Consider the following 21,562-nt stretch of genomic DNA (forward strand, 5'->3'; position numbering starts at 1 on the left):
CATGACATCTCTCTAAAGGGAAAAATATTGCAGGATGCAGAAACCAGGAATCTGTGTCTGCCTTTGCAGCAATTTTTCTCAGGGCCTTTTCCAGCAAATAAATGCCCCCTCTTCCCTTTCTCCCTGTCAGCAGCTCTGGAAGTCAAGCTATGGAAAGGCTCAGCCTCACCAAAGTGGGGGGAAAGGCCCCTCAGTCAAGATATGCTTTGAATGGGTATTTAAAATACCCTCTCGTTGTGTAGCTTCTATTCATCTTCTATCAAGTAATTTCCAGCTTCAGACTGTAAAAAAAGGTGAGAAGTCACTCCAAAAAGAAGCTTGGCTGTGGCCAATTGCAGTTGGTTCAGGAATTATTACAAGTCAAAATGCATTTAATCAGCAATATAAATTCTAAATGATTCTTCAAGCTACGATTTTAAGTGGAGTTTCTATAAATCTTTTTACAGCTCCAAATATTTCTCATTTACTTACTGCAGCCAGTCCAATAGAATGCTTTGTGTGAGATTCACTGACTTGGAAATAAGGTTTTCCTGTTTTCTAACACATTTTAACATTACTTTTTGCAACAGGTTCAAAGTATTTTTTACCAACTGGACACCACTACAAGAAGATCAACCTTCTCTCTACAACTCTGGTTTACTTTTATGCCAGATGCATGAAAAGACTAAAATGCTTATATATAAGAATTTAAGAAATATGAGCATTTTAAGGAATTAATTTCCACCCACATTTTTTAAAAGACTTCACAGTAAAAGGCCCTACATTGTCACTACTGCTAAATTACAGAAAATCTTTTTCCAGAAAATACATGCAGCAAATAAAGGGGTGTTCATGAAAAACTTCAATTTGTGTAGCCTGTATTGCTCAGACAAGTATGTCTGAAGTTATTAACCATGTAAATTGAACATAAAACCTGTTTTATTCATGAGTAATAAACAAATGCCTCCAGGTGATCATTACATTTGAGATATCTGTGATAGTTTGAGTCTGCATTGCTTTGTGTCTTTCACTGTTGTTAGAGAGGAAGGGGTGTATTCTCACTTCCTTTAAATAACAATAAAAATTAATAAATCACCTATATCAAAAGTCAGTTTGAATTCTAAGAGAAGTCATTATGGTTTGTTTGCTCTGTTTCCTGTTGGCCAGATTTAGTTCAAATAAGGGATTTGTTCTAGAGAATCAGCTGGGCTTTGGTTTGGTTACACCTGACTCTCACAGAGAAAGACATATCTGAAAAAAATTGTGTTGTTCTAATGGTTTCCACACAAAATTCTTCTCTGTTCACTTTTTGTGTATCTTTCCACACTTACAGCAGGCATTGGTTTATTTGGTTTGTGGGAGTAATGACTAGAGGGATGAACCTCATCTCTCTCATTGATCTGTGTCTATTTTCTCTCATTCTAATCTAACATTTTAAATATGTTAGATATGTTGCTTCCCAAAGGTGACTTCAGAGGTGTGTTTTATCTATTTGCAAGAAGAACATGAGCTGAAATGCAAGTGCTTTCACTATTGGGTTTTCCCAGGAGATGGAATGAGCTTTACCCCAGATTTCCTTTCTGGAGTCAGTCTTTTGTTCCATAGCAGAGATTTAGAAAATGTTTCTAGTGACTTACTAGATCTAAAGGGAAGCTGAATTAACAATTCCTATATGCTTAAAAAAGGACAATTATGCATTTTTACAGTGCTCAGCTTTGCCACATTTCTGCAAAGATTGAAAAGAACACAGGCACGTATTGAACTTTGATATGAGAAGTGTATGATTGTTCTGATTGAATTATTTGCTAATCCATTTTGGGCTTCATGAGAATGACTTTCACACAGATACACAAAATCCCTCCTGCAATTTTATGTGTTAGACTTTAAAAGCTCTCTGGAATAATAGCACCATGAAAGAATGATATTCATCACCTGAGGAAACTATGAAATCTCCTTGTTGCAAACTTTCTAGAAACATATAGCAAAACAACTCTAAGGAGCAGCCTATATTTTACAGATCAATATCTAGGAGCACAAGAGAAGGACTAGGCCTCTAAAAGTTTCTGGATGACATTTTTTTTCATTATTCCATTGTATTCTGCTTATGTACAGTTACTCTGACAGCAAATTTTTGATTAATTGACTCTGTTGCTTCTCTCTCTAATAATAATAATAACAATAAAAATCTGAAGTGAAAGATGAGTTGGGTTGTCTGGACGAAATCAGTAATGTTCCTATTTGCCAAACAAAGTTAGATCTGCAAGCTGTTCTGACAGCCAAGAAAAAGATCTGTTCAAAGTTCTGAACCACACAGAACTGCATGGATTTTAATCTAAAGTGCTGCTTCTACTCTCATTAACTTCAGTGGAAATAAATAATTGAAGAAAGTGGATTTTTGTCTTCATTGTTTGAGATAAATCAGATTCCTGCAGTTCACAAGGCCCGGAGGAGAACTTCCACTGTCAAATCACTCAAGCTGATTTTTTTTTAAAGAACTTTCCATAGATTTATCTTTAAAAATATACAAACATTTGCAGAACTTCATGGAATAAATTCTTAATTTATTTTTTTAATTGAACTTCCCCACCCCTTCAGGTAATCCAGATGAGGAAGTGGGAATTGCTATGCTAAATTGTTCTTTGTACCGTGGTTCCGGATGTCAGTTTTATTAATCTTTTCTTTCTTCCCAATTATTTCACCCACAGACCATGAAATGTAACATATCTGACAGTCATTCTTTAGAGAACAAATTGTTTTTCACTATTCAAACAGGTGGGGCACGCTTTAAAGAAATACTTTAAGTATCATAATTTCATTTTAACAGTACAAATAAAGCTCAGGTGACTGTAGTGAATGAATGAATGATACTTCCATTCTTTACCTCATCCAGCCTACTCAAATTGTTGAGTAGAGTGGATGAGGTAAAAGAATGGAAGTATCTCCCAGGGCATTGGGAATCTGGAGCTGCTGGACTGCCTCCTCTCAATATAAATGCAGTCAATAACTATGGTAGGTGTCTCATGAGGCTTTCTGATGATGATAACCCTGGTCTCATCAAAATTCAAGTGCCACAAGCACTTCAGATAAAAATCAAGCGCCACAAGCCCTTCAGAAAAGAAAGTAATTGTGCCCTTATCTCAGAACATGGAAGGATATGGGAGACCTTATCAGAGGCAACTTCCTGTGAGTGCTGCCCGCTGTACAAAGGAAGAACAAAGGCAGCTCTGTTTTCCAACAGGGGTTATAATACAATATTGGAGTTCTGGCAACAGCAGGCAGCTGCAGGAATTCTGCAGAAATCTGGAAACAGTGAGGCAATATTGACTTGCAGCATGGGCAGCAGCCTGCACCCAGTGTGGTGAGGAGGGTGCTCAGTGTGCAGCACACCACAGCAAAGGCAAGGATGGGGAAGGGAATCAAGAAAGGAATAAGGGATGTGCAGATGCTTTATGCCTTCTGATAGCCAACAGACTGCATGGAAGGAAGTAAGAAAGGTTGTATTTGAGCAATGGGGACCTGTCGAAGCTGCCTTTGTGATATTTTACCTTATAAGAAAGTGCAAACAAAGATTCTGCAAGAAGGAAGGATGAGCAGAGAGTGATGCCAGGTTGGATAGGGCTTGGAGCAACCTGGACTAGTGGAAGGTGTCCCTGCTCATGGCAGGGGGTTGGAACTTGGAGATCTTAAAGGTCTTTTCCAACCCTGACCGTTTTATGCTGCTCTAGAGCAGAGCACATGCCACACATCTCTCCCCACTGAAGACATGAAACATCTGCAGCCATTCTGCAGTAACTTAATCTTGAGCAACATCTGGGGTGAGTTATGTGTACAATAACCACAGAATCACAGAATCACAGAATAGTTTGGGTTGTAAGATCACCTTGTGTTTGGGCAGCGACACCTTCCACTAGACCAGATTACTCAGAGCCCCATTCAACTTTGTCTTGAACATTTCCAGGGATGGGGCAGCCACAGCTTCTCTGGACAGCTTCTTCCAGTGTCTCATTACACTCATAGTCCAGAATTTCTTCCTAATATCTATTCAAAACCTGCCCCCTTTCAGTTTAAAGTCATCCCCCTTTGTCCTATCACTACATGTGCTGGTAAAATGTGATGCCCAGTGCCACAGCCTCAGTGAGCTAATGGAATAAAAGTTTTATTCAGCAAAAGGAAGTTCAGGAACCACTTAGAATAAAACAACACTGGGTTGCTCACAGCACAAGTCATTCTGTGTACAGATAAGATGCTCACTTATGTCTCTGCCTCAAAATATTTATGCCGCTCTTTTGCCAGAAACAGGAAAGACAACTGCAAAACAACCCGCTCAGAACTCAGCTTTTATTTTGTGAACACATTGGCACTGTAGCTAGATCAGACTACAAATTGAAGCTCTGCAAAAGGACAGGTCTTCTGTCTTCTCTTTTTCCTTACCCTGGAGACAAGGAAAAAAATCCAGAACAATTCAGTTGGATTGGTTGATTTTCAGTCACCTGTTCCTCAAGGAAAGTTCTTCTTTGCACAATGGGCAGCCCCAAAGCTGATGTCATTTATCAGCAATAAATATTGACAAGGAAAAAAGAGGAAATGTATATATATATACAACCCTGGACTGGGGAGAGCCTTTCACTCTGCTGCCACTTCCTCAGGTACAGGAGGATTCTGGTGGATGAAGGTAATGTATGCAGAACTGAATTTCAGCCTCAGAGATTTTATCCATACAGTGTCTTGTTCATTGTGCTACAGATTTTAGTGGAGTTAATAGCTGAATTTTACCAATAATTGATAATGTGATAATTGAAAGAAAATTTATATTTATAATATCTCAGAGAAAGAATGTAAAATAAAACATATCTTCTCTGAAAAACACCTTCTATTAGTAGGGATGAAAAGTTGATTCAGTGGAGTCTAATTGTTGTATTTCTTTAGATCAAAATGTAACACTTGGACCCACTTGCTTCTTCCTACAAATGTGAACATAAAAAAATTTTTGCATTTTTCATGGGGTTATCAGTCATGGGAAATGCTTTTCTAATGTCTTTTGAATTGCTTTGGTGTTAAATTTATTTCACATGAGTATTGGGATCAGTACAGCTGAACTCAGAATTTTGTCATCTCGAAATGTGAAATATCTGTCCAAACTTTCAGGTATATATGCTGCTGAAATGTCTAATATATATTATAGTATGTAATAAGCTGATTACCTTTTCTTAATGCAAAGTGAATTTATTACTTTAATGAAATTTAAAGAGATAAAGTCAGAGAAGGTAGAGGGAAAATATATGAAAATAACTGAAAAGACAAATATTCCCACTCTGCTAAACTTTCATACTTGCTATGCCCTGAAAGATGTATCAGATGGCAGGAGAAAAGTTCTACTGAGCAATGAAACACCAGGGTTAAACATAAAGACCATATTTTTCACTTAGAAATTTGTTTGCAGTTTTGAAGGTATCAGTGTTTATTTTATTAGTTTTTACACTCAATCAAATTTTCGTGAAACCTCAGGTTTTCAAGTAGAGCTGCCTAAAAGTGCATTGCTGCCGTTTGTTTTTCAGAAGCATAGAAGTGATTTAGTGGATTGAGCACTATTGACAGAAAAGGATAATTCTATCTGGGAACCCTCATCCTTTGATGATGGTTCCAACACATTTAGTCCAAGAGACAGATGTGATGGTAGAGTCTGCAGTTGAGGATGTGCAGTAGTATTTAATCAGCTTTAACTGTGGATCTAGAAATATTTTATGTTTCCTGTTGCAGTATTTAATCTGGGAAGTCCCAAAAAATTTTCTTTCTGTGTGTACAGGAGGGCAAGACAACTCCTCTGTGTCTAAAAACATCCCTGCAGGTTAAGGATTTATTCTTCATTGATACCAGTGAGATCCCTGCCTCTACCTCACGCAAATGATTTCCTCATGAAATCACAGGAAAACAAGATGAAGACTGAATATCTGAATGACATGACAGGACAAGGGGTAGTGATTCTAAATTAAAAGGGGGGAATTTTTTTTTTAATTTTTTTTTACAATGATAATTTCCCTATCAAGCAGAATTTCCTAGATTTCTATTGACCTGTCCTGCTCACACCATGGATTTTTCTGAGAGGCCAGCTCTAAAGCATTTTATATTTGTTGGGTTTTGTTATCTTTATTTCCCTCTTGCCTGTCTGGATTTAAGGCAACCTGCTGACTCAAAGCTAGTGTTCCTTGGGATTTTGCCACCTCTTTTTAATAACCAAAAAGACCTTTCCCCACATATATCCTCATCAATACAAAGACATAAAACTTTTAATTCTTTTGATGTTCTGGAATAGCATCCTGTGTATATGAATGGATTTCAGAGTGTCTGTGTACAGCTGCATGAGGTGCCTCAGGAGTCAGAGTGCAGTAACCAACGTTATTTGTTAATAACATCATATTTGAAGGTTTTCTTTATGTCTAGGTGTCAGATGAACCATGAGGTGTTCACCACCATTTGACTGAGCCTTTATGATGCTGATTTAATGAGGAAACAGGGAAGTGGGAAAGAAATGGAGACTATAGTCCATGTGTTCAGTGCCCCACTCCAAAACACCAAATCTCACTATGGATGAGGCTTGAGAAAGACTCTGATGTGTCAGTACTGAACACATTAATGGGCTTTTTTATATACAGGGAGGCAGACATGAAGGAAATGCTAAAAATTTAAGATATCTTGAATAAAGGAGTCAAAAGGAGGCTGATCCATCTATTCCAAATACCACACAACTTTTTGCTATTTACAGTCCCTGCCTGCATGCAAGGTGGAGTCTTCTCTCTGTAGGAGGCAGTGGTGCCCATGCACAGTTTTAGCACATCCATATTCAGGATCAACTAAAATAAACTTCTTTGTGCAGGCTTTACTTTGCAAAAGCTTTTTATCTTGCTCACATATCACATTGTACCGTAAAATGTATGCAACGGAGACTAATGGATTTTGGGGGTTTGTTTTTTGTTTTTTTCCCCCTGTAGAAATGGATCTACTAACTGCAATTATTCTCCTGGCTGCTTTGTTACACCAATCTGATGGACAGGTAGGATCATTCATCTTTGCAAAGTGCCCATATCTGACTCTTCTGTATAGAAATCTGACCTGATATAGTCTGGTCTTGTGGTCTCTAGAGATTTAGAATTATGGGGTGAAACTATTGTTAATATGTTAATGAAAAATGTTGAAGATGAACTCTAATATTGTGCAGATATTAGTAGTAGTAGTAGTAGTAGTAGTAGTAGTAGTAGTAGAAGTACTAGTAGTAGTAGTAATAGTAGTAGTAGTAGTAGTAGTAGTAGTAAGCAGCCTGGTCTAGTGGAAGGTGTCCCTGTATAAGACAGGGCCTTCAGAGCTACTGGCTCTTTGAAACTCCAACCCAAATCATTCTGCCTGTCAAAATTCCCTTCATGGAGTTAATTTTAAAAAGACATTTTTCATAATAATTTAAGATTTAGAAATATGATTCATAAATCTCCTAGAGAGGATAAGGTTTGTAAGATATCTGCTATGCAGGTACTTGCATGAGAGCTATTTATCAAGATCTTCTTATTAATGAATGAAAAGAAACAAGTACTTTAGGAAACAAAATTATCATTTTCTTCAATAAATCTGAGGTGAACCATGCTGGAAGTTGATACTTTCCTTTTCCTGAGTATAGCTGCAGACTAAAACTACTGGCTGAGGTGTTATTTCTACCACCATAAGTGTCTTAAGTTAAACAAGTTTTATGAGACCAATTATTGGGGTTGACCAAACAAAAGTGACAAGAAAATCATAATTTATATTGTTTATTATACTTTTGTTAACTGGGACCTTCCCTGTTATTTTTTCCAGGGTCTTCCATTTAGAAGTGTGAAATCTTTCTCCTTTCCTCATTTTAAGTCTCCAAATGAAAAACAGATTGTTGAGCTGCACAATGAAATACGGAGATCTGTAATTCCCACAGCCAGGAACATGCTGAAGATGGTGAGCTATGAATTGCAGCCAGCCTGCTTTTCCCTTAAAGGAAATGATGGGACAAACCCAGTATCAAAGGAAGCTGTGGGATGAAGGGATTAAGAGCAGCCTGATGAGAAGGACTTGGAGAGGTTCATGGATGAGAAACTCAGCATGAGCCAGAAAGATGCTCCAAGGGCTGGAGCCAGGCTGGGAGAGCTGGGAGTGTTCAGCCTGGGGAAGAGAAGGATCCAAAAGGACTTTGGAGCCTTTTCCAGGGCACTAAAGGCACTATAGGAATGAGGAAAAACACTGTATGAAGGCCTCTTGGAATAGCACAAGGGCTAATTGTTTCCAGTTAAAAGCAGGTAGATTAAAATTAGATATAGGAAAAATTTATGATAAGGGTGGGGAGGCCCTGGCACAGGTTGCCCAGAGAAGTTGTGGCTGCTCCATCCCTGGATGTGTCACGACCAGGCTGGATGGGGCTCTGAGAAACCTGGTCTGGTTGCAGATGTCCCTGCTCGTTGCCCAGGGTTTAGATTAAATGGCCCCTCAAGGTCCATTCCAGCCCAAACTATCTCTGATTCTCTGAATCTAACAAGAGAAACAAACCCTGGATAAAGGAAAGGTCTTGCAAAGCAAAGGGGGAGCTGCAGCTTCTGAATCTCACACTGTCAGGAAGGCGAGGGAGACCTAGATCTGCAAAACTTCTCCCATCCCTGTCTCCCCTGATGTCCTGGTTATCCCTGTCCCATGAGCAGCTGAGCTGGTCAGTACTTTGTGGTTAAAATCCTGCATAGCAAGGCCTGAAACATTCCCCAGGTTCAAAGCCCAGCTGAGATTAATCACCACAGCTCAGCTTCACCTGGGCTGAAAATCAGATTTATACCACTTAGTCCAGTGCACCCTGAAGTGTTCATTCAGACACAAAGCTGAAGGAAAGCAGTAGTATGTTATAAAAACCCTTTTAATCAGCACCATCTGGAGATCAGGGCTGTGTGATAGAACTGTGCAGGATAACCTGCTCTGAAACCTTTAAGAGTTGAAGAAATGTGATTTCTGTGCCCCAGGACAGTAAATCAGCACAACTCCTTTCTGTTGAGGGCCATGGGAGAATTCAGTGCTCAACACCCAAGCCATTCCCGCTGCAATTCCCTATTTCTATTTTTTGCCTTCTCATGGGCTGCACTAACCTATCTGTGACCTGGATACTTCTTCCTTTGTGTCTTTCAGGTGTGGAGTGAGAAAACTGCCAAAAATGCTCAGAAATGGGCAAATCAGTGTGGGATGAAAGTCAGCCCAAGAGACAAGAGAGTTATTAATGGTACTGACAAGCATGGAGCCTGAGCTGATGGGTTAATGGCAGTTTGCAGATGACCCCTGTGAATGTGAAATAGAAATAAGGATGACTTTAATCTGTTGTAGAAGAGCTTTTCAGGATTATTAGATGGAAGGTGTCCCTGTACATGTCAGGGGGGTTGGAACAAGATGATCTTTAGGTCCCTTCCAACCCAAATCATTCTATGATTCTGTGATTATTAAACACAAAAGCATCATTTTTGTCAGATGAACACTCTGAAAGACAACTTTTTACAAGTCCTTAAAATCACAGGGCAAAGGGAATGGCATCATAGGCATTTATTTTAGCATATACCTACAGCCCCTCTGACCCACCTCCTGCCCTTTACTTTGCTTCTCTCTTAATAAATTAGATTTACTTCTATTCCAGGTGTCGCTTGTGGTGAGAATGTGTTACTGTCAGCCTACCCAAGGACATGGGCTGATGCAATTCAAGTGTGGTACAGTCAGTCCTCCAATTTCAAGTATGGATATGGAGCAATCTCAAAAAATATCAATGTTGAGAGCTACACTCAGGTATGGAGACTTGAAACAAACTGCAGGGGGATACACCAGAATCACAGGAGTACACTTAAGCCAGCTGGGAGCTATTTATAATCAGGAGAAAATCATCAATGTCATCAAACTATTATCTATAATTCATATTCCGATCCAAAAATTAATTATAAGCTAAAAGTCTTTTCCATCTAATTAGGAGGCAATGGGACCAGTATTTTGGAAGAGCTGTCCAGAAAGGAAATATTAGTCTGTCGAGAAAACTTTAATTTAGAAAAAATATATTCTATACAGAGATAGAAATATCTATTAAGAAGTGTCAAAGAAGTGATTAAGAAGTGTCAAAGCATAATAACTATGATGAAAATATTTGAATTTCAATTTCAGTGTCCTGCCAGAAACTGTGTTCAAAAACATTTGGAAATTGGAGGAAATTCATTTTTCTATGTATTCTTTATGATAGATTAAATTTAAAAGCTGACTAGAAAACAACATGAAAGAAAAAAAATATTTCCTGGTTCTGTTACTTTTGATTCTTATGAGGTGCAGAAAAAGCATCTTGTATATATGAGTGGGTTTCAGAGTGTCTGTGAGTTTTTTGTGAGTTTTGAGGTTTTTTTTAACAAGAATTCACCCTGAAATAATGTGCTTGTTTTTTAATCTGCAGCTAATCTGGTACAACAGTTACAAGGTGGGATGTGGAGTTTCCTACTGTCCCACAGGCTCCTACAAGTACTTTTATGTTTGCCAATACTGCCCTGCGTACGTACTACCTTCTTACTCAGCTATGGTGATTATGGATATATTACCAAAACATCCTTGGCTATAGGATAAAATAATTGCCATCTACTTTAACCATTTAGATTTTTGAAAATAGCAATGTGAATTGTGGGTTTAGCAGCATGCTGAATATCAATATTTGTTTTATTTCACATTGAAAGAGATATTAGGGAAATTTTAGCAGATGAACAAGGGTTTGTCTCTGTCAGAATCAGGCATCAGGCACAAATCATGCTGTAGTTTTGACCACAAAGGAGAAAATCAGATGTAAAGTGGAAGCCAACAGCAAATGAATATTCCCAGAGGTAAAGGACTGTATTTCAGAAGGGTTTTGCTGAGGTTTGGAGCAACCTGGTCTGGTGGAAGGTGTTGGAGCTAAGTGATCTCTAAGGTCCCCTCCAACCCAAAGCAGTCTGTGATTCTGTGATTTTATGATTTCCTCAATCAGTTGAAATCTATCACAGAAGCAGAGTTAGGAAGCACATACTTTTTTTTTAACAGATAATTTTATACATGTACAATCAATCAATTCATTTTTTTTCTCTAAACCTTATTGTCCCTCTTACTTAAAATCTTTTTTTTTTTTTGTATGTTGTAAATATCTGAAACTAAAACATGACTGCCTAGGAAAATATTTTTATCCAAAAACTTCTGGATACTTTTTAGTGCAATAAATAACGAACTGCTGTTAATGGCTCAGAGCTTCATGTTGATCTTGTTTTTTCTTGTAATTCTTTCAAATTGCAGAGGAAATAACCCAATGCAAATAGCTATGCCTTACAGAAGTGGACCAAAATGTGCTGACTGTCCTGGCCACTGTGACAAAGGACTTTGCAGTAAGTCACTCCATTCTCCTTGAAAAAAACACATTCTATAATATTCAAGCCATTTTAATAGCAGAGAATAAGTACAAAGTTTATATAGACATGGACAACAGGAATTTCTGGAAAATGCAGAATCATCAAACCAGAGTTTCCACATAATATTTCATGTGTTTTCTTCCTTCTCTTTTATTTCAGCCAACCCTTGCAAGTACCAGGACCTCCTTGGAAACTGCAAAAATCTGAAAATGTTGTTTGGCTGCAGCCACTCACTGGTGAAGAAGAAGTGTCCTGCAAGCTGCAAATGCACCACTCAAATCATCTAAAATCCTGCTGGCTGTCATTATAGCTGCTGAGAGATTATAAGGAAAGTGTAGAACCCACTGTAAAGTGTATTATGTATTCACTCTCAGTGCATCAGCTCAGGTTGACCTGTAAGTAATAATTTTATCTGAAATCTGACCATTATTTCAGTCTTAAATGAGACTAGTAGCTCAAAGTAGCCCCTCATGTTATTTTAGGTTTTGTAGAAATCATGTTTTAAGCTACTAATGTGTTACCTTGTGTCTTTCTTTGAAGTGGATCTGCCACTGATTTATTTCTTTTTAACAGGGAATTTTAAAACACTTCAGGTTTTTTGCATAATTTGTTAGATGCCTCTAATATTTTTTCTGTTAACTTTTTTTCATTATCAGTGAAATGTCTTCCTGCTAAATAAACACATGATCTACCACCAGTTCACAAACAGAGCTTTTAATTAAATTTATTTATAAATAAAGGAGTGGGGTTTTTTATTTGAAAAATTCCTTATGGATATTTTCAAGTTCTTTTATACTTCATGTGAGAGTGGATGAGAAAGGAAAAGAAGTACAAAGCACAAAGGGAGGCAATTTTTTATACAGGCAAAATAAGAGGCAACTTTTTCTCTGACCTAATCACAAAAGTCCTGCTACATCTGCCTGCAGGTGATAAATGATAACTAAGGTGATAAATGATAAATTTATTGCTGTGGCTCTTTCCCACTGACCTTGCATCACACTAGGTGTCCCACCAGAGCTCCAGCTGCTCCTGAAAGGGTCCTGGTTTTCCACAGCCCTCTAATCACATAATCCAGCATTGAGCAGGACAGAACTCACCAATTTCCCTTCTTATTTCAGACCAGTAAAAATAATTTTCTCCACAAGACTGCAGTTCTAGATAAAGACACAAGAGGGTGAGCCATACCCAGACATGAACCTGCACTGCTTTTTCAAATTTCTACCTGTATAAAGGATATTCCTTTTTATTAGATATTAAAGTTCTGGGCCTAGTCTCACACAAAGCTTGCACAAAGTTTCTTAGCTAATATTAGCTCAATAAATAATTAAAACATATAGACACAGTTTGGCAGTGGTTTCTTCCCCTCTATTGTTTCACCCTGTTTCTGCTGGTCAAATTACCACCATGTTAAAACAATTGAGAGTGCCGAATTAGGGAAATTTATGGTTTCCAGGACATAAATTAATTCTGGTAGCCTTGATTTTGTACCTTCCTGCAGCTCAGTTTCACCCTCATGACCACTGCCACTGTGCAAGGCTCCAAAGAAGCTGGAGAGACTTTTTACAATGGCATGGAGCAGTAGGACAAGGGCAAATAGCTTCAAACTGAGAGAGAGCAGGGTTAAATTGGATATTAGGAAGAAATTCTCTGCTTTGAGGGTGGTGAGGCCCTGGCCTAGGGTGCCCAGAGAAGCTGTGGTTGCCCCATCCCTGGCAGTGCCCAAGGCCGGGCTGGATGGGGCTTGGAGTACCCTGGGATAGTGGAAGTTGTCCCTCCCCATAGCAGGGGGTGGAACAAGATGATCTTTAAGCTGCCTTCCAACCTAAACTTTGATTATGTTATTTTTAGAGAGTAATTCAAACTAAAACCAGTGAAATTTTCCTTGAAAAACCTGTGTTTTCCTCAGAAAACACTAACCTGTAAAACCCCAATCCTCTTATGGAGGGATACAATTTTGGCAAAACTCTCAGGTTTTTTCTGGGTTATTTTGCAAGTTTTTCCTCTTTCCTCCCCTTTTATCTGGGCCAATGAATATATAACAAGGAATTAGTTTATTATCAGAGATTTCTGATAGAGTTTCCCCCCCAGAGAGCCAAGTTGCAAGCTCTGGGTATCCAGCTATGATGTTTGAGCGCATCAGCAGGAGCTGGAAGGGATGTCCTGAAACTTGAGTTGCCACCTTGGAGCACCAGGCTCCCTTCTGGGTTACTGCAGGGTATCCAGGCACAACCTCTGTGCTTTTGCAGGAGATTTCAAAAGGTTCTGCTTCCCTACTGATGTGGAACAGAACAAAGAGGAGGTGAGATGAAAGGCTGGAAATGCTGCCTGGCTGTTCCTGTTTCTCAGAGCTGGCATCAAGAAGTGCTTGAGATACTTCATGGCCCTGTGAAAGCTGAGATGCTCATGAATATGGCTTCATCACACTCAGAGGGGGTAAAAGCAATATGACATTTGCTGGGATCCAGCATGTCAAATGACTTTTCTCTCTGTTACTTGCCTGTGTTGTCACAAAGTTATTTTTCATACTGATGTCTTGACAGTGGCTTCATTTTTGACACTAGGATGTGCTTTTTGGTTTGTGCTGAATTGTGCTACCTTTTAGGTGTTAGTCCAGGCCAGTAGCAAATAACAGCAGGAATTTCTTCAATTTCTATTCTGGTTCAGAAGAAGCACATGTGCTGAGAGATGATAAGAGCAGCTACTACAGAACAAGTCTAGGCCTTATCTGTGGAGAAGGGTGTAAGAGCTCTTCAGCTGTTAGCTCACATGACAAGGGCCTTAAACACAGTTTTGAACAAAGGTTATGAAGTAACCTAACAGTCTAACAGTTTCTGAAGAAAGAATATTTTTGATATTTAAAATGCACCAACTGCAGCAGTTCCATGGCCAAATTTGGCCTCAGGGCTAAAGGGAAGGTCATCGCTCTCAGTAACCCAATGTCTTGCTGAGTGTCATAGGCCAGTATCTCCCTTGTTTTTCTCCATCTATTGCTACTTTAGAAGAAATCTTTCACAAAACTACCCTCACTTTTGTTCTTGACAAATCTTTCCAACAGGTTAAGATGAAATTACAGAATTATTAAGGCTGGAAAAGACTTTCACCATTAAACCATGACCTCCAGTGCCACTTCCACATCGCCTTTTAAACACCTCCTGGGTTGGTGACTTCAGCACTTCCCAGGACAGTCCATTCCAATGTTTGACAGCCCCTCCCATGAAGAAATTATTCCTCATACCCTATCTAAACCTTCCTTGGCACAACTTGAGGCTACACCCTCAAAATCTCATACTAAAAAGAAGGCAAGAGTTGGAAACCTTCGCATGAAATTAGAAATTTGTATTGTCATAATATCCAATTTATTCCCATAGAATAAATTCATGGCAAGATGTTTGAGCCAGCCCAAGCAGAAAAGGTCCCTCAGAGCAGGGACAGGAGAGGATGTTCCCCACCCCTGGACTGCTCCCATCACTCCAGGCTGAGCTGCCAAAAATGGGATTCCTCTAAATGTAAAGGCCATGGCTAAACTGTGAAAAACAGGAGATGAACTCTGATTAAGAACTTTCTTGACAGCTCCTGTCTCCACTCTAGGTTGTGAGCAAGACTTTTAACCCCCAAGCAAGACATTTGACCTGCGAGCTTCGGCCTCACCGACTGCAAGGCAGAGATAAACCCACACAGCCAGGGCAAGGAAGATTAATTAGTGAACGCTGAGAAAGAGCCCACAAAGCACTAGGGCCTCAAAATTATAATATCACATTTGATAGCCACACCTCCAGCATAATTATATCTCAGTTTAACCACGAGGCAAAGGGGACAGGGGGCAGTGGGAGATAGAGGGGAGGACGTGACACTCCCTCCTGACCCACGGTGATGTCTGAGGTTCATGGGCTGGTCACTGGCTCAGCCCTCTGCCCTGGGCTCTGTGAAATGCCAGCCCCAGGCTGCTCCCCAGGACTGACAGATACTCTGGCACCAGCAGCAATAACAATGCTGGAAGAAAAGCAAATTTTAGGAAAAGTTGAGGTAGCAAGCTGGCATGGAAAAGGGCGATGTTAAACATTCATTTAGTCACTAATGGAGCATCAAAGCCTCAACATATGTAATTGGAAATTATTCTTTAACATCATTATTATCAGATTCTTGGATTTTTCTCCACAAAAATGACCATTTGAAATCAAATTATATTTTTCACTTGATGCTTTGCATCATTAACAATCCTCTGCTTTCCTCTCTTTTCCCACTGCTCCATGAAGTGCTAGAAGTAAAAGAGAAAAGCCCTGTATGCCACACTAAAATCAAATTGTGACTCTTATTTATTTTGTTGCATGAACCAGAAGATTTTTTATTTTAAGTACTGACTTTAAACCCCCAGAGATTTTTTAGGGCGCTCAAAACCATTCACCTACCTTATTTAAAAGACTTCTCCCAAAGTAAATTCCAGAAAACTACACTAAAGATAACAAAGGAAGTGTTATCGTATATTAAATGCCTTATTTTTATTTAGTGACAGCATTCTTTGTGCAAGCATATATGATAAGTTTCCCACAAAGTGATTGCTGAAGGGTCAAAAGAGGCTTATTTCAGCAAAAATGGAACTGTAGCCCTTGTGATTTTTGCACAGGACTGACACACTGAGGAGTCAGGGGCATTTTCTGAAGCACAGAAATTACAGAATTTCTGTAAATTCAACCCAAGAATGTATTCACCTGTACTGTAAGTATGACTGTGTAACTCCAGTCAGACGATGGAGGTGATTTTCCATGCTCACTCAACAACATACCAGGAAATATCTCCTCAAAGAGAACATAGGTTGATGTCTTTTTCTAGGATCGGCTCCTGTGCAGGGGCCACTATTTCTTATGGCAGGAGATATTTCTCAACATCTTGCATTTTAATCTTTATTTTCTGCACAAAACGAAGAAATATATACATATATATGTGCGTGTGTGTATATATATAATTCATTAAGAAATTTAGTGAAGTCAATTTCTAACCATTAAAACTAGAAAGGTCAGCAGGAGCCTTCCACCCGAATGAAGAAGGACATAAAAATTTTACAAATAGAAAGCAAAAGATTTCTTGAAGGTATCATGTGGTAACCTATCTACAATTGCAGGAAAAGTCCTCAATGACCTAAAAATTCCATGCTCCTGAAGAGACAAATGCTGGGTGTTTGAAGAGACAAAAAAATGTCAGTCACAATAGATTAGGTGTTGGAAGCAGTGATCATGCTTCTTCCACAGATAGCAGTGGCTCAGTGTTCATGAGGAAATCAGTTTATAAATGGGAAAGGAGAAAAATGGCAAAGGTAAAGAAATGTGTAAAGAACCTGGAGGGGAAAGGTGAAATGCAAATGAGATGTAGAGTCTGAAGGCAGGGAGACAAACCTTGTGATAAGGGAGAAACCACCCAAAGATGTGGAAATTGGCTGGGCAGGTAAAAATAGCCAGAAATATCAACAATTGTCCAAATCTAGTATTTAACAATGAGCACTGAGGAGGTTTTAGCCTCCTTGAAGCCTCTCCTGCCACCTGCCCATGGCCCAGGAGCACCTTTTTGGCTCAATCTGCCTCTGGTCTTGCTTTTTGACCAGCCTGGATGAGCCTTGGACCATCTTTTCTGTTATCAATAAATATAAGAATGGGTACATTGTAAACAGAAAAACAATCCAGACCATTTTGATATAACATTAACCATAATGTGTCATAAACCAAGCTTAAATCTTTGTATCTTAGGTTATTCCAGTAGCCTTGCACTAAGAGTCATTGCAGATCTAGACAGATCAGTTGTGCAAACCAGTGTAAAGATTTTTATCCAGCTTTATATGAGTTATTTAACATTTTCTGCATATTTTAGAGGTAAATGAGAGGTATTTAAGGAGAATGTAGCATCTAATGGGCTATAGTACAAAAATTTCTACCTCTCACAGCCTGATATAAACATTTCAGAGACTGGATTTTTCCACTGAGGTAATTTTCCCTTCCATACTCATATTTATTTGCTCCCAATTCAATGTAGTACCTCCTGTGTTGGCTTGTCCCGGAAGGGGTGTTGTGTTTTAGATAGTAAGTTGAGTTGTAGTTGTTCATTGAATTTGTCCTTGGCCCATTGTGAGGAAATAATAAATTCATCTTGTCAGTTCAATAGCACAGGACTACTTTGGGATATTCAGTGATTTAGCACCTACTTCCTGACAATTAAAAAACAGTCATGTAAATTAATAATGAAGGTGACAAATCATGTCTCCCATCAGGTCAGCATTCAAGCTGCAAACAAAGAAGTCTCCACTTGCCTAACCTCCTCAGCCAGCTGGAGGAGATGTAAGTTGTATGCAGGAAAAACAAACAATATGGGAGTTTCTTATAGGAGTTTGTTATGTACTAATTGTTCTACCCACATTTGCAACTTGTGCCAAGGTCAAAATTATTAGAATTTCTGGGTCAGTGTGAACACATGGACAAAAGGCACAGTTTATGTTGGGGTTTAACCTGTGCTGTGGCTCAGAGTTTACAGCACTCACTGAGTCATAGAAATTTTATATTTACTGTCTCTCTGGCTTGACAGATTTTTGTGTGGATCCGACCAACTATTTCATGCTACCATTAAACCACCCCCTGATGCTGTACCACTGAGAACATCCCAGCTCAGCCTCCAGAGGCTGATGGTTGTACAAATGATGGAAGAGCCACTCTTAGCAGGAGGTTTTCTGGGATTGCTCAGATTGACCTCTGTTTGTGCCTGCTGATTTCAGTAAGGAATGCATCATGAAAGGTCGCTGAGGAACAAAAGACTTATGGAATCATAGAATCCAGAATTACAAAATGGTTGGGATTGGGAGGGACCTAAAATAACACCCATTTCCAACGCCTTCCCATGGGCAGGGACACCTTCCACTACCCAGGGCTGCTCCAAGCCCTGTCCAGCCTGGATTTGGACAATTCCAGGGATGGAGCAGCCACAGCTTCTCTGGGAACCTGTGCCAGGGCCTCAGCACCCTTACAGGGAAAAATCTCTTACAAATATCCAACACAATTCTCTTCACCGTCTGTGGATACAGCAGCCTGATCAGAAAAAGAGAAAACAGGCTTCATTTTCTCACAGAGGACTTGTGAGACCTTTTAGGGAGTTGTAGAAAAACGATGATAGCTTGTTAGTATAACCAACCTGCAGGTGGTGTTTTCCTACTCTGCTTTTCTACTCTTTGCAAGATTTGTTTGTGAGAAAGATGTTTTTGTTAGCCAATCAAGTAGAATGTGTTGAATCGATAAAAGAGAGGATTTTTCGTGTTAAACATGCTTCTCCTGCAAACCAGCCTTTAAGTGAATTTGTGTCATTTCTGGCTCAAGGGTGACAATCTTCCTTTATAAGTGTTCTTTCCTAGTGCTCTTCTGATGTGATGCAAAGAGTGAACAAAAATCCAGGAGTACTCACAGCTGTGGAGTAGATTTTGAAACCTAGAGGTAGATAGTCCTCTGTAAGGAAAGATAATTGAGATGATTCCCTGCCATGTCTGAAATCATCTCCTTGTGCTTTTTCAGAAGCTTAAGACCAGGTTGCCTTTAGAACCAGACTCTGTGAGGGATTTCACATGGGCAGGAACAGCCACATCAGATGTCCTCTTACAAGTAAGCACAGGGGACTGATGGGGAGCAAGAGAAACACATTAACATAAGAAAAGTCAATAAAAATACATGATTCACCACTCACACCGTCTGAGACTGAAACACAGACATCTAATTATTTCTTATTGCTTTCATAAAATAATTGGCAGAGTTTCTAGGTGTTATGCAAAGCATCCATCTTAGCTGAGGTTCCTTATTATCACAAGAGCAGTTCAGACAGGCCCACTGGCCCTTGCAGAAGGGAGCAGAACCCTGTTATCTCTAGTAAACAGTCTTCTTGCAACTTTGGGATACACCTCCACCAAAAGTTTCTGTTTCAGCATTTAACCCCTGTTTTGCAACACTCATGCAATAAAAGCAGAAATGAAAGAGTGAACTTTTTAAGTGAAACATGCTCCTCTTCAACAAGTCATGCTTTAGCTGAACATAGCCTAACTGGATGTAATTATTTGGCCTATTCTATTTAGAGGAAAGAAAAGAAGCTCATTCCTTCTAGTGTTACCTTCTATTGATGTTCTTTGTGTACTGGAAAGATTAAAAATACTGTCTAGTAATCAAGTAAGGTCTTAGAGAACAAAGTCTGTGAGATATCAAATGGAAAAAAAAACCACATTAATTTCAGAAAGAGACACTGCAATATCAACCCACATTTACAAGAAATCAGCTAAGAGGCTGGTGGGGGTGATATGGATACAGTCAAGGCAAAGGGGCAATGGGCAGAAATGGATGCACAGAAAGTTCCACATGAACAGGAGGCAGAACTCCTTCCCTGTGCAGTGACTGAGACCTGGAGTGGATTGTCCAGAGAGGCTGTGGAGTCTCCCTCACTGGGGATATTCCAGAACTGCCTGGACACAATCCTGTGCCCTGTGCTCTGGGATGACCCTGCCTGAGCAAGGAGATGGGAGCCACTGTGGTCCCTTCCAGCCTGACCCATTCTGTGATTCTTATTGTTGCTATCTAAGGAGTCAGAAAATCTACTGAATATTACTTCTGTCTTAAAGGGGAAGGAGGCTATTTAAGGACTGCATGGACAAACTGTGTTTTCTTGGATGAGCTTTCAACTTGAGGAGAGACAGGGGTCTGCTGACTTAAAGAATTAAGGTTAATGTTTAATGAAAAAAATGTTTCTTCCGCAACACTGCAGAAATGGGATAAATGTCAATGTTCTCAAGAAAACTTGGCTCAAAGTTCAGGAGATCTAAGAAATATTTCTGTCCCAGTGTGAAGGCAATATGCACCTTATTCCACCTCCCTGGTCTCCACAGCTGTGGCTAAGAGAAGAGCACACACCAAGAAAGAAAATTGAAGATTAGTGTGCACCCAAGTCACGCTTTGTAAATCCACACTGACTGAGGAATCCTTGTAGCTCAGACTTCAGTGAACTGAGCTCAGAGTCTTAAATAATATCAGCCTCTTCTAGGAGACACCCTGAACCTGATTTAACCTGTGTTAGCCAACAAACATGACCAAAAAGGGCACGTCCATTCACCTGGCCTATTTAGCCAGGTATTTTAGGTAACTTACTTTAACATGAAAACAATTGCTCTTACAAGTTTCTATTTCTTCTAGAAAATAAATAGAAAACACTTTTATATATGGTGCTGAGGGAGTACAGTTGGTGATGCTGGTCTAGTGGTGAACCTGCCAGTGCTGGGTTAATGGTGGGACTTCAGAGTCTTGGAGGTTCTTTTCCAATCTTAATGATTCCCTGAGTCCATGATTTAAAAGGAAAACACTGCAGGTGAGATCAGGTACAGAAATGCACAGAGTGTGTCTGGTCAGTTGAATACCCCTCCTAATGATGCTTGAGGGCATTCTGTAAGAAGATTATTAAATGCACATTCTTTCTTATTCTTTAGGTAAAATACTGCCCAAGCAACCCCTTATTTTTTATTTTTATCATTTCAGAAGCTCAAAACTCTGCCATAAATGTTCACATTTATTTACATAAAGATTTTCATATGTCACTAACACCCTATTTAGATGGAAAGCTGCGTAAAAAAAAAAATAAATAAAAACCCAGCAGCTATTTAAATGACAAATAGGTAAAGTTATTTAGTAGACAAAGGTGTGCAACAATATTTGTCAAACGCCCTCACTCCTTTGCATTAATTGCCAGCAGGATTAGGATAAAGCAATTAAGGAGACATAAGGGTATTTCCTAAAGAGGAACAGTTCAAGATGTGTGCATTTTGATTGCCCTATGCAGCAGCTGGATGGACACACGAAGGCATTTGAAAGGAGATGTTGGAAGTGGCTGCACCCCATCACCTGGAAAGCCTGTGTCAGAAACAAGGCAAACAGGAAAAAATGGGAATGACCTCAGGAAAAAAAATGGGAATGACATGGCAGTTGATTCTGCTGGGAAATACATCAGACCAAAATTTAGGACCTTCTACGTACAAAATTTCCAGTATGATGTAGGGCTGAAAGATCCAGACCTTGTTTTCATGATTTAACAAGACAGACATTCTGTGCTCTCCACAGTGGTGTGGCTGGGTGTGTGTATACCCAGGGTAT

The 21,562-nt window shown here is 39.4% G+C and overlaps 1 protein-coding gene across 1 annotated transcript in view; it reads left to right on the forward strand.

Annotated features, from left to right (window-relative positions):
• The window catches only part of CRISP2 (cysteine rich secretory protein 2), a gene marked incomplete at its 5' end in the record, with an annotated part of 35,636 nt that extends 23,932 nt beyond the window's left edge, over positions 1–11,704 (forward strand). Inside the window, 1 exon segment of the mRNA XM_054291761.1 lies at positions 11,577–11,704. Within this exon segment, the coding sequence (XP_054147736.1) occupies positions 11,577–11,704 (128 nt within the window).
• Between the last annotated feature and the right edge of the window lie 9,858 nt (positions 11,705–21,562).

Source organism: Melozone crissalis, unplaced genomic scaffold, assembly GCF_028551555.1.
Source record: "Melozone crissalis strain CALT ecotype California unplaced genomic scaffold, PUWL_Pcris_2 ptg000106l_1, whole genome shotgun sequence".
NCBI lineage: Eukaryota > Metazoa > Chordata > Aves > Passeriformes > Passerellidae > Melozone > Melozone crissalis.